Genomic DNA, 15,069 nt, shown 5'->3' on the forward strand with positions numbered 1-15,069 from the left:
AAGATGACTTCTCAATCTCTTACAATTACTCCACTATAAGGTCCTAGAAATGGGTTATTTACTGTATGAATTATTTCTATAGTATCTAAATAAGTGTTTCCCAGACTTTCACAGACTATGCACATGTAGAAATAAAATATGTATCATTAAACTCTGGGTAAAGAAGTTAATCTAGCATATAATACAGCTTTGAGACAACAGATACCCCCCAAAAGTTGCTTGAGTCACCATATTTTAAAGGCTTTAGGTGAAAACAAAGCCAACCATTCAAAAGTCAAACATTCATCTCAAAGAATGCTGGGGAACTGGGGAGAAAATTAGATCAGTTAACTATCACTTGCATGATCTTACTTGAGACTTTCTTGTGAGCTAGATGAGGACCGGTCTGATTGTGGAAGAGATGCTACACTGCCAGAACTCTTTAAATAAGTTTGAAGACTTTTCTGATAAGATGGCTCAAGGGAATTATATAATGTTTCTGCTTCACCAGGAAAGTGGTTTCTGAGGCCCATGTATGTCCTGTAAATAAAAGAAGGGGGAAAAAAAAGCACATTAATAGTTTTACATGATTAGGCTTTAACAATAAAATGTGCACATTCAAAGATGAAGATGAACTCAGTTTTTTAACACATTTACTATGTGTCAAGGTGAATATATTCTAAATTAAACAAGTTATTGAGGAAATACTGTAAGATCTTGACAAAACAGATTTCAGTTCAAAACCTGGTATTGTCATTTATGGGTTAATTGGGCCTTGGGTAAATTTCAAATTTGCAGATTTTGGTTGGCTTAAGGAGGTAATATCACCTTTACTGGATCACTTTAAAGATTACAAAGAAACATAGGCCAAGCATCTCACACAATACTGGATACACAGTATATATACTCAATAAATGATATATACTCATAAATAATAGTTTCTTTTATTCATAATAAAAGTAAACAGATTATGATGGAATAAGAATACTGATCATTACACAAATGAATATTTCAAATAGGATATTAAGTATCCAGTACAGATTTCTAAAAATATATATATATTTTTTTAGTTGTAAGTGGACACAATACCTTCATTTATTTTTATGTGGTGCTAAGGACTGAACCCAGTGCCTTATACGTGCTAGGTAAGCACTCTACCACTGAGCCACGATTCCAGTACTTCTAGTACAGATTTAATGGATAAAATCAATCTCAATTTTACTGACATGCTAGTGAATCAGAATACTTGGGACACATCTGATATTTTAATTCTCTTAATACAATGCCTTTCAAAAATGTTCAAAGCATGTTTAAAGTGTCACAAAATAGACTACAGACTTACTTTCTTGCCTCCACCCTGGCCTCAGCATCAGCATCATGAATTCCCTTCTTAATAGTTTCAACTAAGACAGCTGCATGTCTATGAAATAAATAAATCTTCAGATTCATGTAGAAAGCTGTGCATTTTAGCATAAATGATACTCTCACATGTTACATATCCATCACAAAGGCGCAGAAGAGGTGAAAAGATTAATTAGCATACAATAATAAATCTAAGATTGCATGATCTTCTAATAATCTCAAGGCATTTCATTCACATATGGTTTCCTTCTGACAATGGAGACAATATAATCTAATAGCAATTATTTTTATGGAATCCAGATCATGTATAAACGTATGATGCCTAAATTTTACATTTTTTAATGAATTTGAGGGGGGAAAAAAACCTCTTGTGTGGCTCTTCATTAACCCATCATTGTAGAAAATGATTTGCTAAGACTATGATCAATTTTGATCTGACCATAACAAATAGTAGCGGCCACAAAACTTAAAAGAAAACTTGGAATTATTTCATGTCATCCACAACAAATACTATTTCTAAAAAACAAGATGTGAAGAGATTTAAGGACTTCCATGAAAATAGAAAATCAGCAATGCACTCAATGTAAATGGAAATTATCACTGAAGTGTCAAACTTGAGAATAAGAAATATAGCCATGCAAATGGCCAGTGTCTTATGATCAAAATATGCTATATACATGTATGAATATGCCACAACAGAACTCCTTATTCTGTATAATTAATGTGCATTAATGAAAAAATACCCAGTGACCAACTAGCTGCCCACATTTCCCTTTCCTTCCTCTCAGAATTACATTAGATAATATATAGTATATTACCTGACCAATGACACCAGATAAAAGGAAGCTCCTTCCTTCCCTCTATATTAAATTATTCACTAAGTGATTAATTGCAGCTCAGGAAATCTATCTCACATGATTTTAAATTTTTTGCCTAACTTAACTTGAAGTATCTTATATAACCATCCTTCTTAAGGGACTCCCACCCACTCCACAGAAAAAATCATATTATTATAGCTGTAATGAGTAAGAGCACAACAGCACAGTTTTAAAGGAAAACCTGTACAAATAATCTTTAAGGAAAAATGAGAAATAACAGAAAACCGATACCAACAGGTTCTAAAGAACTGGTGACAAGGGGGGGAGGAAGAGAAGAAGGAGGGAGAGACAAGGCATACCTTTCCAATGAATGAGTCTGCCACTCTTGTAACAACAAATCTAAAAATTCAAATGAACGCCTGAAAAATAAAAAGTTAAATTTTAACTAAATGTTGTATTAAGAAACATATTAATACTTCCTTTTTAATACTGTACTTTGTTCCCTGAATTTAAGCATATGTTTTGTATGGCTTAACTATGGAATATCTGATTTTAAGAATCCAACTATTCTTACAATAAATCATTGAAAAGTACTTAGAATTCCCTCATAATTTTACCTTAAAAATGTTTGTTTAATGTAAAATTTAACAGTTTTCATTTTAAAACATTTCTTATATATCTTACTATGCACTAGACATTGAAGATATATATATACACACATATACATATATATAAGCATATATATATATGCATATACCACAATGACCAAGAAAGCCATGACAATCTAGATCTTTCATTTTTACATTATTTCCTTAAATACATATGTACATTATTTTAAACCAAGTTTGTTTATTTTCTTCTAAGCCCTCCAATTTCCACCTTCAACTTTCAGTCTTGGCTCTTTTTTCTTGGCTTTTTCTAAAGGCACTGTTCTCATGTTATTTTCCTTCCTTTACAAACACTTTTTCTTTCCCTACCCTTAAACAGGTACTCATCTGGTTGGTGTCAATGATCTCTTTTATAGTTTATTTACTTGATAATATCATCCACATACTCAGTCTGCCAGATATAATTCCCACATCTATAACCAGATACAATTTTCACATCTTAGTCCTATATCTCCAGCATTAGTTCTTTGCCTCAGCTATTAAAAGTTCTAATAATAAACTTATGGACATCACATAAACAATAAGTGTCAACTCAGATACTACATACAAAAGAATAAACTAACTTTTATTTCTTGAATCTACTCTTTTTGGGGTTGGGGGTGTAGCTCAGTAGTAGAGTGCTTGACTAGCATATGCAAGGCCCTGGGTTCAATTCTCAGCACCACAAAAAAGGAAAAACAAAATCCACTCTTTTGTCCCATATCATACAGATTAGGAAATATGAAACTAGGAGGTTAAATTAACTTGCCCAAAGTGATAAATCTAGGACTTAAACTCCAGCATTCTGACTCCAGAGCTCACAGTCTAAAGACACCATCTCTTTCATCCATATTCTATTATCAAGTGTCATTTCCACACATGAAAGATATTTTGAATCTATTAAATAAAATCTTCAATTATTGTCAATATAGGTAATGTTCAGACCCTGCCTTCCTTTTACATAACAACTCCTATTTAAACTAAAGCTTCTCATTATTCCCTTTCAATCACTGTTAATAGCTGAAATAAAAATTAGCCTGGATGAAATTACTTCTTCACCAAAAATCTATAGTTGCCAATCACTCCTACTATCCAAATAGCAATGTCAAAATTCCTCTTCACGACATACAAAGCCCTCCACATTGTCACTTTAACCTACTCTCCACCTTGCTCCCCAAATAGTCTCATTTATACTGAGACCTCCTGTTTATCATGGGTTCTGGCTTCAATGGCCTGATACTTCTGCAGTATGTGGCATAACTTTACATATCTGCTTAGTGTACCCTAGTTAATAACTTCCCCTAATTAATGGATTATTCTTCATTTTCAAGGCAATTCTTTTTTTTTTTTTTTTTTGGTACCATATATTGAACTCAGAGGCACTTGACCACTGCCACATCCCCAGCCCTATTTTGTATTTTATTTAGAGACAGAGTTTCACTGAGTTGCTAAGCACCTTGCCGTTGCTGAGGCTGGCTTTGAACTCAAGATCCTCCTAAGTCACTGGGATTACAGGCATGTGCCATTGCACCTGGCTTTTTCAAGGCAATTTTCATTCCCTCTTCTCTGTTACATTCCTATTTCTCTAACTATCATTCTCCTCAATATAAGACAGATTAGTAATCTTTCCTGAAAAAGGTCAGACAGTAAATATTTTAAGCTTTATGGATCATATATAGTCTCTGTCATATTCTTCCTTACTCTTTTAAAAACTACCTTGTAAAATGTAAAGAACATTTTGTTTGTAGATATTACTAAGACAGGCTATTAGCAGACTGGACGTATGAACTAATTCCTGACATGTCAGGTAATTAAACAACTGTGAGCAAAACTCTGAGCCACTCAAAGGAAATAATAATGTCTTAATCAGTTTTTGTCTAACATTCAAACTATTTAAATAAATATGCTTACCAAAATTTAAAAAAGAATAGAGTTCTTAATAAAATTTCTTAAGGATTAAATGCACAAGTTTTTTCCTTTCTCTATTACTGATGGTGATATCAAAAACAGTAGATGTCATATAAAGAGAAAAAGAGGGACAGGCAGAACTGGTTAGGCTATTTACTCTGTTTCAACCACTAGGTTAGGTTATACTAATGTGTGTCTCATTTCATCCTCACATTCTATGTAGTACACATAGCCCTGTTAACACACACAGATTCTGAGGTAGTTGGTGACACTCGTAGAATTCTAACCTACTCCTGATTCTAGACTCTGAAACACAATGCAAGCAGCAGCCCAGAGAAATCAAAGCTTAATATGATAAAACTGAGAAATGTAAGTGATTATAATAACTGCTTCATCTGTATTCTTTCACATGAGATATATAAGGTTTTATTTTAGATTTTTTGGAAGACAATTTTAAGAAATTAATGATAATCAACTTTTACTCCAAACCAAAAATTAAACATTATACAATGTTAAAGTTAAGACAAAAAAATATTTTTTTTCTTTTTTCAAAACTTACCTCTTTGAAGGGATGGGGACAGGGGTAGGAAAGATGGTAGAATGAGATGGACATCATTACCCTAGGTACATTTATGAAGACATGAATGTTGTGACTCTACTTTGTGTACAACTAGAGATATGAAAAATTGTGCCCCATTTGTGTACTATGAACTGAAATGCATTCTGCTGTCACGTATAACAATTAGAACAAATAAATAAATTAATTAAAAAAAAAACTTACCTCCTTACAGGAACTGATTTTGATGTGCAATTGCTTGTTATTAAAGGGATAAGTCTGGGTACATGAGTATGCTGAAAAAGATATATTAGAAAAGGATGAAAAATACTGTGCACTGCATGTAGTTCTTTCTTTTTCTTTTTTTTTTAAAGAGAGAGAATTTTTAAATATTTATTTTTTAGTTTTTTCGGCGGATACAACATCTTTGTTTGTATGTGGTGCTGAGGATCGGACCCGGGCCACACGCATGCCAGGCGAGCGCACTACCGCTTGAGTCACATCCCCAGCCCTAGTTCTTTCTTCAAAGTAACTTAGTTACATTATAAGATAAATGACAGATTTTGAAAGAAATTAAGAAAAGTTTTCCAAAGCAAAGTAAAAATTATGATGATTCAGTTTCAAAAGGACAACTGTGAATATAGTAAGATATAACAAACACAACTGTGAAGAACTGTTAGGATAGTATAATTCATGGCAGAGGTAACACAAAGAAGGACTGGGCATGAACTATCACATTCTGAAGTAACATGGCTACTGTTGGTAAAAATTATAATTATGGGCTGGGTTGTGGCTCAGTGGTAGAGCACTTGCCTGGCATGTATGAGGCCCTGGGTTCGATCCTCCACACTACATAAAAAAAAATTAAATAAAATAAAGGTATGTGTCCATTTACAACTAAAAAAAAAAATTTTTTTTTAATTATACTGACACATCATCAAAGCAGGTAGTTACAGTAAATCTGTATTCCTAACTATTGAAATGATAATTTTAATAGAAGTTTCATTCTGGCTAAACCAGCTGTTTTATAATTCAAGTAAAAGTTCAATAGACATAATCTACTAACTTCTATTAGTAATTCTTATGCTCTTCTTTAGTGAAGCAAACACTATAAAATTAATAGTAAAGATAGGATAAAACAGTAACCTAAATATATGTATTTGATGTTATAAATCTCCTATTTTTCTTCTGAACTAATGGCTGGGTCACCTAGGAAGCAAACTCTGAGATAAAGAGTTTAGCATGTACAATATATATTAAAATGTGCCCTTGGGAGCCAGGTACAGTGGCACATGCCTTTAATCCCTGTGGCTCAGGAGAGTAAGGCAGGAGGATCATGAGTTCAAAGACTACCTCAGCAAAAGTGAGGCAACTAAGCAACTAAATGAGACCCTGTCTCTAAATAAAATACAAAATAGGGATGGGGATGTGGCTCAGTGGCCAAGTGCCCTCTGAGTTCAACCCCAGAACCCTCCTGAGAAAAAAAAAGAAAAAAGACAGACATGCCTTGGTATCACTATAGGTGCAAGAGAGAAGGAAACAAAAATGGGTAAGGGGTGTAGCTCAATGGTAGAGCACCCTGGGTCTTATCACCAGTACCAATCCTCCCCTCCAAATTGAATTGTGATAAGACCCAGGATATCTTTGTTCAAAGTCATCGGGGAGTTCTGTAGCTATAATAGTCCTTCAAATAGTCTTAAATTGGTAAAAGAAAGTTAAGCCTTTACAATTCCACATCATCCATTTACTGAATGAAAGTCATAATAGAAAAAGGCAAGATGGGCTGGGGTTGTGGCTCAGTGGTAGAGCACTTGCCTAGCACATGCAAAGCCCTTGGTTCAATCCTCAGCACCACACAAAAATAAATAAAATAAAGGTACTGTGTCCAACTACAACTAAAAAAATAAATATTAAAAAAAAAGAAAAGAAAAAAGAGGCAAGATATCAGGAAAGGCAGCTCTCTGAAGCTGAAGCAATCCTTGAGGAGGCTGGAAGATGAAGGCTGCCAGCATTGGAGAAACAAGTCTTTCATTAAAGGAAAATAAGCATGGCACATAAGTGTCTATAATAGCTAACTGAAGCAAAATAAAAGGAAAAAAAAAAGTTTTAGCACGGAAGAAGGAAATATCTATAGATCTAAAGCTGTACAAGATTATATTAATGCCAGAGAATATGCTAAACTGTTATTCAACTGTTAACATTCATCATGAAAACACCTTGTGGACACGCTTCCTATAGCATCCAGAAGAATCCATTCCCTGATCGTTATTACAAAGGATAAATCCCATGAAGACTCTCTACCCTTATCACACTATATAGGAGGTCTCCCCTACCACCACTCTCCTCTTTCTTTCATAACCCCCCAAAATCCTGACTGCTAGATTACCCATACCCATTATAGTGGTGAAGATGTTGAGAGATTAGCCTAAGTATTGTGACGCCATCTTTAGGGGGAACTGTACAAAAGGAAAATGAAAAGTGACCTTCATAATACAGATGATGTATTTGACAAAATACCAAGTCAGAATAACTTACACTTGGCTTTACTAATACAAGCTGACAAGTGAAAAAAAAAAAAGTCTCTTAAAATTAAAAGAATTACAAAGCATGAAGAATAATCTAATGATGGAGTTCTCTGAGGAAAAAAATGAAGCACAGAGAACAGAAGATAACATTTTTTTTAAAAAAACCACTTGATTTATATTTTTGTAAAGATAATAGATTATTAATTACATGAGAAATTTTTAAGTAAAATGAGCATTTGAAAGCAAAGTATAAAGCCTAATAATGGCAAAATGGGTAGTGCCAAAAAGAATTTAAATAATTTTTCCTGAGAACACTCATAACTGTTAGACAAAGAGATAAAAATTATTCAAGAAATGATAAATGATATTGGGGATTTCAGAATTTGTATAAGAAGAAGAAGGAAAACCCTGGGCAAATAAGAAAACCCAAGTAAAGAAATGACCCATGAAAATTAATACAAATTCAAGGAAAATTCATTTCAGCCAGAGGTAACACTATATAAGATCAGTACTACTGGAAGACAATTAATCAGACCGATTGTGGAGAAACTCACATTAAAAAAAATATTGCATAAGGCTTCCTAAATGCTGTTTTCTTATTGTTGTTTTGCTATAAAAGAATCAAATAGCCAGGCATGGTGGCTCACGCTTGTAATCATAGGCACCCGTGAAGCTGAGGCAGGAGGACCACAAGTTAGACGTCATCTTAAAAAAAACAATGGATTAGGAAGTAGCTCAGTGGTAGAGCCCCCTGGATTCAATCCCTATACTGCCAAAACCCAACAGAAACAAATAATATCTCACTTTTTAGAGACAACAATAAAGAAAATAAATTTCGAAAATAATTCTGAGAGATGAGAAAAGTAAAACTTAAAGTTCAATAGTCAAATGTTCAGTACTTTGTAAAGGGACAATAATAAAGTCATTTTTAGGGCTGGGGTTGTGGCTCAGTGGTAAAGCACTTGCCTAGCATGTGTGAAGCACTGGGTTTGATTTTCAGCACTGCATATAATAAGATAAAGTTCATTGACAAATAAAATATATTTAAAAAATAAAGTCATTTTTAAATATGCAAATATAACAATATATGTGAGAACTGAGAAAACACTAAAGCCAAACAAGCATGATCCAGAAGCAATTAAAAATGAAAAGTAAGAGTTTATCAATAAACACTGGTCAAGAATAGAAGCAGCTGGGGCTGGGGTTATGGCTCAGCAGTAGAGCACTCGCCTCACATATGCAAAGTCCTGGGTTTGATCCTCAGTACCACATAAAAATAAATAAATAAATAAACAAAAGTTATTGTGTACAACTGCAAAAAAAAAATTTCAAAAACTTCAAAAAAAAAAAAAAGAATAGAAGCAGTAAAAAAATCTACAGTTAATTTCCAATTGTTAAAAATGAAACTGTATTTGTTGAGTGTAATTAAATAGTTAAGGGAGAAACTGATGTAAATGAGAGAAAACATGCACATACCCAATATGTATATGTAATTTTCATTTTTTTGTGTGTGGAAAATATGTTTGTATTGGTATAGAATATAAGTTTGGTAAAGTACACACATTAAACAGCTATAGTGTTCGATTATATAACAGTAGAATTAAAGGGGAGAGATTTATTTTATTTCTCTCTTCATATACACACACAAACACACACACATACATATTTAATTGAAGACAAATATTTTATTTATTTATTTTTACGTGGTGTTGAGGATTGGACTCAGACTCACCTATGCTAGGCAAGCACTCTACCACCGAGCAATCCAGGCCCAAGATTTATTTTTTTTAACTCTGTTTCTTTGGGCATCTCAAGATATGCATGATGAAAATATGAAGAATTTGCTGCCTGTAACATTTGTGATTTTACACACATATACGCACAAATATGTACAAGCATATATAGCATTATATGCATATATCCATATTTAGGCATGCTTACTTTACAATCTTCTGTATTACTTACATGCTTTCTATTGACTATAACGATAACGTATTGTTTTTACTATCAGAAATAATTCAAAACTGATTTTCCTCCTTTGGGGTTAAAAAAAAAAAAGACTCTAATTACTCATTTAAGTATACTGAACTCTGGGACAAGGAGGGAGATGGAACTTACCCGAATGATGAATCTGATTGCTGCACATCCAGAAGTTGCCATGACTTTTGCGCTATTGGGGACAAGATTAAAAAGGGTAGGTACAATGGCTTCAGCCCCATGATCAAACTTGTTGCCCAAAACTGTTGAAAGATGGCTAAAAGGCAAAAAAAAAAAAAATTATTTTAGTAGCTTAATATTAAGGAAAGATAGGACCATATAATTTTAAAATTCTTTTACTGAATCAACTTGAAGTAAACATCAAGTAAAATAACCAGCTCTGATAGCCCTGACATTTCATCTTTGTTAGACATTTTCATTTTGATGCCTAATGACAAACCAAATGTTAACATATTTAACAAATGAGTTCAAAATCCTAATCAAATCAGTGTCCCTCAAGACATTCTGTATTTCTATTAATGACATCACATTTTTTGTCTGACAATGTTGTTGTATTGATCAATTTCAATACATTTTCTTGTTCAAAATACATAGTTGAGACAGAAGATAGCTCCAAAACTTCGAGTTTGTGATTCAAAAAGGAACTCAAACTCAGACCTTTTCAGTAATAAAATTTATTTTCCAGTGTCTCAACTCACAGGCAAAAATGAATTTCAAATAAAAAGCAGAGGGTTTCGGGGATTGTAGCTCAGTGGTAGAGAGCTTGCCTAGCACGTGTGAGGCCTTGGATCCTCAGCACCACATAAAAGAAAGAACAAATAAAATAAAGTTATTAAAAAAAAAAAAAAAAAAGGTAGAGGGTTTCTGCCAGTGTCTGGATGTTGTCTTGAGTTCTGCTTCAGTAGGCAGGTAAAATACTTGGTAATCAGTTTGATTAGGTAGGGTCTAGGATAGCCTTCTATTTCGGAGCTGGTATAGTACTCTTCCTATATGATGGTCTTTCCAGAGTCTCTACTAAGTGCCCTGGGCATTTGATAATGTTTCTCCATTCTGAATGGTCAGATCTGGAACCTTTTCCAGCCCCATATGAGCTCTGGGAATTGTTGTTTACCTTTCATCTCCCAGATAGGGTTTCTTTCTCTCCTCAGAAAGTTATGTATAAAAGTCTTTTATACATAGAGACTGGTATTCAGCTAGATTTGAGATTATATAGATTTCTACGATCTTTTTCTTTGTCTCTCTTTTCTCCAGTATTCTTCTACACATAAATTTTGGCCACCCTAGTCTCCTGAAGCTCAAGGAAACTCTTTCCTCAACTCAATGAAAGTTGTTAGGCTCCCCTGCCTTTCTATGGTCTATAAAGTGCTTCTGGGTCAAAAATGCTCTCATCAAACTGCTCAATTTGTACCTTTCAGGAACCCCAGGTCAACTCTCATCTTTGCATTATCTGATAACAGTTATTTTACATATTTTGTCCAGTCTTCTAGTTTTGTTTTAGGTATAGTTTCCAAGTTTATATCCTATGGATTTTTCCCTGTTTTGTTTTGCTAGAGATATTTGATCATTTTAGTATATAAGTATACTGACTTGTATCTAGCACCTTGCTAAAGTCTCTTAATTATGATAAATCATCTGATGATTCCCTTGTGGTTTTCCACATGGGTAATTATGTCATCAATTAATTATGGTAGTTTTACTTTCTCATAATCATAATTTTATCCCTTTCCCACTTTTCAGCTTTAATTTAGAACATCAGACACACTGCTAATTAGAAATATCGTTAACAGGCATCTTTGTGTTTCCCATCTTCAGAGGAATGCTCAAACAACATACTCAACAATAGTAGTAATAAATGAGATTTATGTGTTCCACGATCCTTATTGTATTGTGAAAAATCATAGAAAACATAGATTTGGATAAATTAGTGGTATATGTTACAATTACAGGACAATTTGCTAAAATATCAGAAACAGAGTACTTAATAAATTAGTAATGAGAAAAGTGAACATAGTTTGTTTCCAGACCAATTCATTTTCTTCTACTAGTAGCATTGATCCAAAAATCAACCAGTAGGCTTCAGATAATATATAAACACATTTAATTTTTTTTTTAATTTTTACTTGTTCTCTTTAGATACACATGACAAAGAGAGTACATCTTCACACATTATACATACATGGATTATAACTTATTCTAACTAGGATTCTATTCTTTTTAAAAAAAATTTTTTTAGTTGTAGATGGACACAATACCTTTATTTTATTTATTTATATGTGGTGCTGAGGATCGAACCTAGTGCCTCACTTGTACTAGGCAAGCACTCTGCTACTGAGCCACAGCCCCAACCCCTAGGATCTTACTCTTGTGGTTGTACATGATGTAGAGTTTCACTGGTTGTGTATTCATATATGAACATAAGACAGTTGTGTCTAATTCATTCTATAAACACATTTTAATGTTGGTATAAAAAGTTATTTTTTTAGAATCATATAAATTGAATCCTATATATAATAAAGATAATTTTGAATCATACATACTTTTTTGAGTTATTCTGTTACTTAGTACGGAATCAATAAGGACTAAATCTATTCACTAAAAAATAATATCACAAAAGGAAGATACTTACGCTACAGTAATGCAAGCTTCTCTAACAACCTGGGATCTAAGATCCTTAGCTGATAGTTTAAGAGCTCCATCCAACAAACGTAAATGTTGGAAAAAGCAATCATACTGTGCAGCTCCAGCAACAAGGAGTGATCGAATTTTCTTAAGCTAAAATAAAGAGAATTTTTGTTACCAGTATTAAAGGTGGCAGTGCTAAAGAAAATAAAAAGGAACATTTGTTACCTAAATTACAATATTCAAACAATTGTTTAAAAAATGAGGCACACGTTTCATTGTATTTACGAAACCATATTCACACTATATTTTATATAAAATATAAACTCTATTTTAGATGATTAAATGTCCTTTCTCTCTCTTTCTGTGACTTGGAATGGAACCCAAGGCATTAAGCATGCTAGACAAGTACTCTACCCCTGATTAATATCCCCAGCCCTTAAATGTCATTTTGTAAATAAACATACAAACAGATAAAAAGCTTTCTGGAAAACAATGTGATAGATTTAGTCATATGTTTAGTAGATATATATATATGAACTTTTTTAAAGTTTTAAGGCAGTCTTTTTTTATTAAAGTAAAAATTGAAATAATATTAATCATTTTGAAGTACATGATCTGGTAGCATTAAGAACATTCCCAATGTTGTATAATCATTAGCACTCTCTACTAACGAAGCCTATTTATAAAAGGGTCAAGTTTGAAAACTCTTCATCAATAAGCAAAAGTACAAAATCAAAATGACTAACCATCAGTCATCATCATGTCCACATGTTAACATTATCAAGCTTTGTAAGCAAAAGCAATTTACATAACTTTTTTTTTTTTTGCTATTTACATAACTTTAGCTTTAAATTTTAGCATATGATTGTAAAATGTTTTCTACATGAACACTAGACATAAATAATAAACAAATCAATGGAGAGAAATAGACACAAGTGCACGCAATGCTCACAAATATTCAGAAGCTAAATTATGACTACTATTATACACAATCTTACATTTAACTCAGATTTTTTAAAATTTTAAAATATAACTTTAAAATGAAATAAAATGGAAAAAATAACATGGACTAAAGATGTAAATATAAAACCATAGCTATGGATATTTTTAAAAATTGAAATAATAGTTTATATAAACTTGGAGAATACAACAAAGAAAAAATTTTTATAAACAGAACAAAATTTCCAGAAGTCATCTAAATAAGATTAACCTAAAAAAAGGTTTTTAAAAAATCACAATATGTTAGGAAAAAAATACTTGCAACATGAAAGGATACATGACAAATAATAGTAAGATAAAGGCAATCCAAAATTACGTTGGGTAAATATAGGAATATGTGTTCAACCTTACTACTAGTAGTAGGCAAATCCAATTAAAAGACACATTATTTTCCTTTTTCAGGGGCAAGAATTTTAAAAACTTGATAGCATCCAGTATCAGAAAGTAGACAAACACTCTCAAAAAATTCAAGTAAGATTATGAATGACTAAAACTTTTATTCAAAATATTTTGGTAGCATCTATTAAAATAAAATTACATTTATTCTTTATCCAAAAACCCACATTAAAATCTAACCTATAAAACACTATTGTTGCTAATATGTGCAAGGACATTTATTGCAACATTGTTAAAATGAAAGAAAATTTAAACAAACTAAAGAGCTATCAAATGGGAAATGATTTAATAAATTACATGTACATATATTAAACTAAGGAACATATATACACAATGATCTGCATTCAATAAATAGCTGAATAGCTATTACATGCCTGACTTCTAAACCAGTCAGACTGAATGTGGATACTTTATTCATGGAAGGAAAGCAAATTATTAAGTAATGTATTTTGTATGATCTCATTTGTTTTCATGAAAGGCAGGACCAGTTATTTTGTCATATAGGTTGAAATAATATACAGAAAATCTTAATTTTTTTTAAAAAGTAACTAAAAGTCTGTTATTTCTAAGTGGGTACTTACAAAGTAAAACAAAAAACTCTCAAGCACAAAATTTATGTTTTATGCTAACAATATTTAATGTCATGTTCCTCTTCAGATCACCTACAAAAAAGATCTTTTTGTATTTGACTTGGAACTGAAGAAAGAATTTGAACCATATTTAACAAATTGGGAGCAACATTTTCTCTCAAATATTTAAAATATTCAGACTTGCTAACAAAAGAGATGAAAAAATATCTTGTGTTCAAGGTGTCATAAGAGTCATTATTTGTCAAAAAGCCCCAATTTAATTCATCAAGAAATGTAGATTTTCATGACCATTTATAGATTCAGATCTCTGAGAACAGAAGTCTTCAAATGGAACAGCTTCTCTGTCTTCTGAGGACTCTGAGCTACTCATTATGTGTAATTTGTTCATATAAACTTGACAAATTCACATAACTTAAAGTAAAATATATAGTCTGTTGTCAATGCAAAAATTATTTAAAACTTTAGCATATATTGTCCTCAAGGAACTCTAAGGGTAAATAAATTATTCTTAACTCAAGGATATCCAACCTTTTGAAAAAATAGAAATATTTATCACAGTCATGATTAAAGGAAGAAAAAAGTCAGATAAATGGATATGCTATTGTGATATTTTGTCAATACTTTAAAAATACTGAGCATGCAAGAAAAGTGAACTGCTCTACTGGCCAA

At 32.3% G+C, this 15,069-nt stretch overlaps 1 protein-coding gene across 11 annotated transcripts in view; it reads right to left on the reverse strand.

Moving 5' to 3' along the window:
* Clasp2 (cytoplasmic linker associated protein 2) overlaps positions 1-15,069 on the reverse strand; it is a 204,091-nt gene that overhangs the window by 96,462 nt on the left and 92,560 nt on the right. For all 11 annotated transcript variants that reach the window (XM_077796260.1, XM_077796258.1, XM_026406650.2 and 8 more), the window contains 6 exons: positions 12,420-12,565; positions 9,914-10,049; positions 5,496-5,566; positions 2,519-2,578; positions 1,322-1,399; positions 352-519 (listed from right to left, as the gene is read on the reverse strand). In XM_077796260.1, coding sequence (XP_077652386.1) covers positions 352-519; positions 1,322-1,399; positions 2,519-2,578; positions 5,496-5,566; positions 9,914-10,049; positions 12,420-12,565 — 659 coding nt within the window. The remainder of the gene's footprint in view (positions 1-351; positions 520-1,321; positions 1,400-2,518; positions 2,579-5,495; positions 5,567-9,913; positions 10,050-12,419; positions 12,566-15,069) is intronic.

The sequence above is a fragment of the Urocitellus parryii genome, chromosome 3 (assembly GCF_045843805.1).
Source record: "Urocitellus parryii isolate mUroPar1 chromosome 3, mUroPar1.hap1, whole genome shotgun sequence".
Lineage (NCBI taxonomy): Eukaryota > Metazoa > Chordata > Mammalia > Rodentia > Sciuridae > Urocitellus > Urocitellus parryii.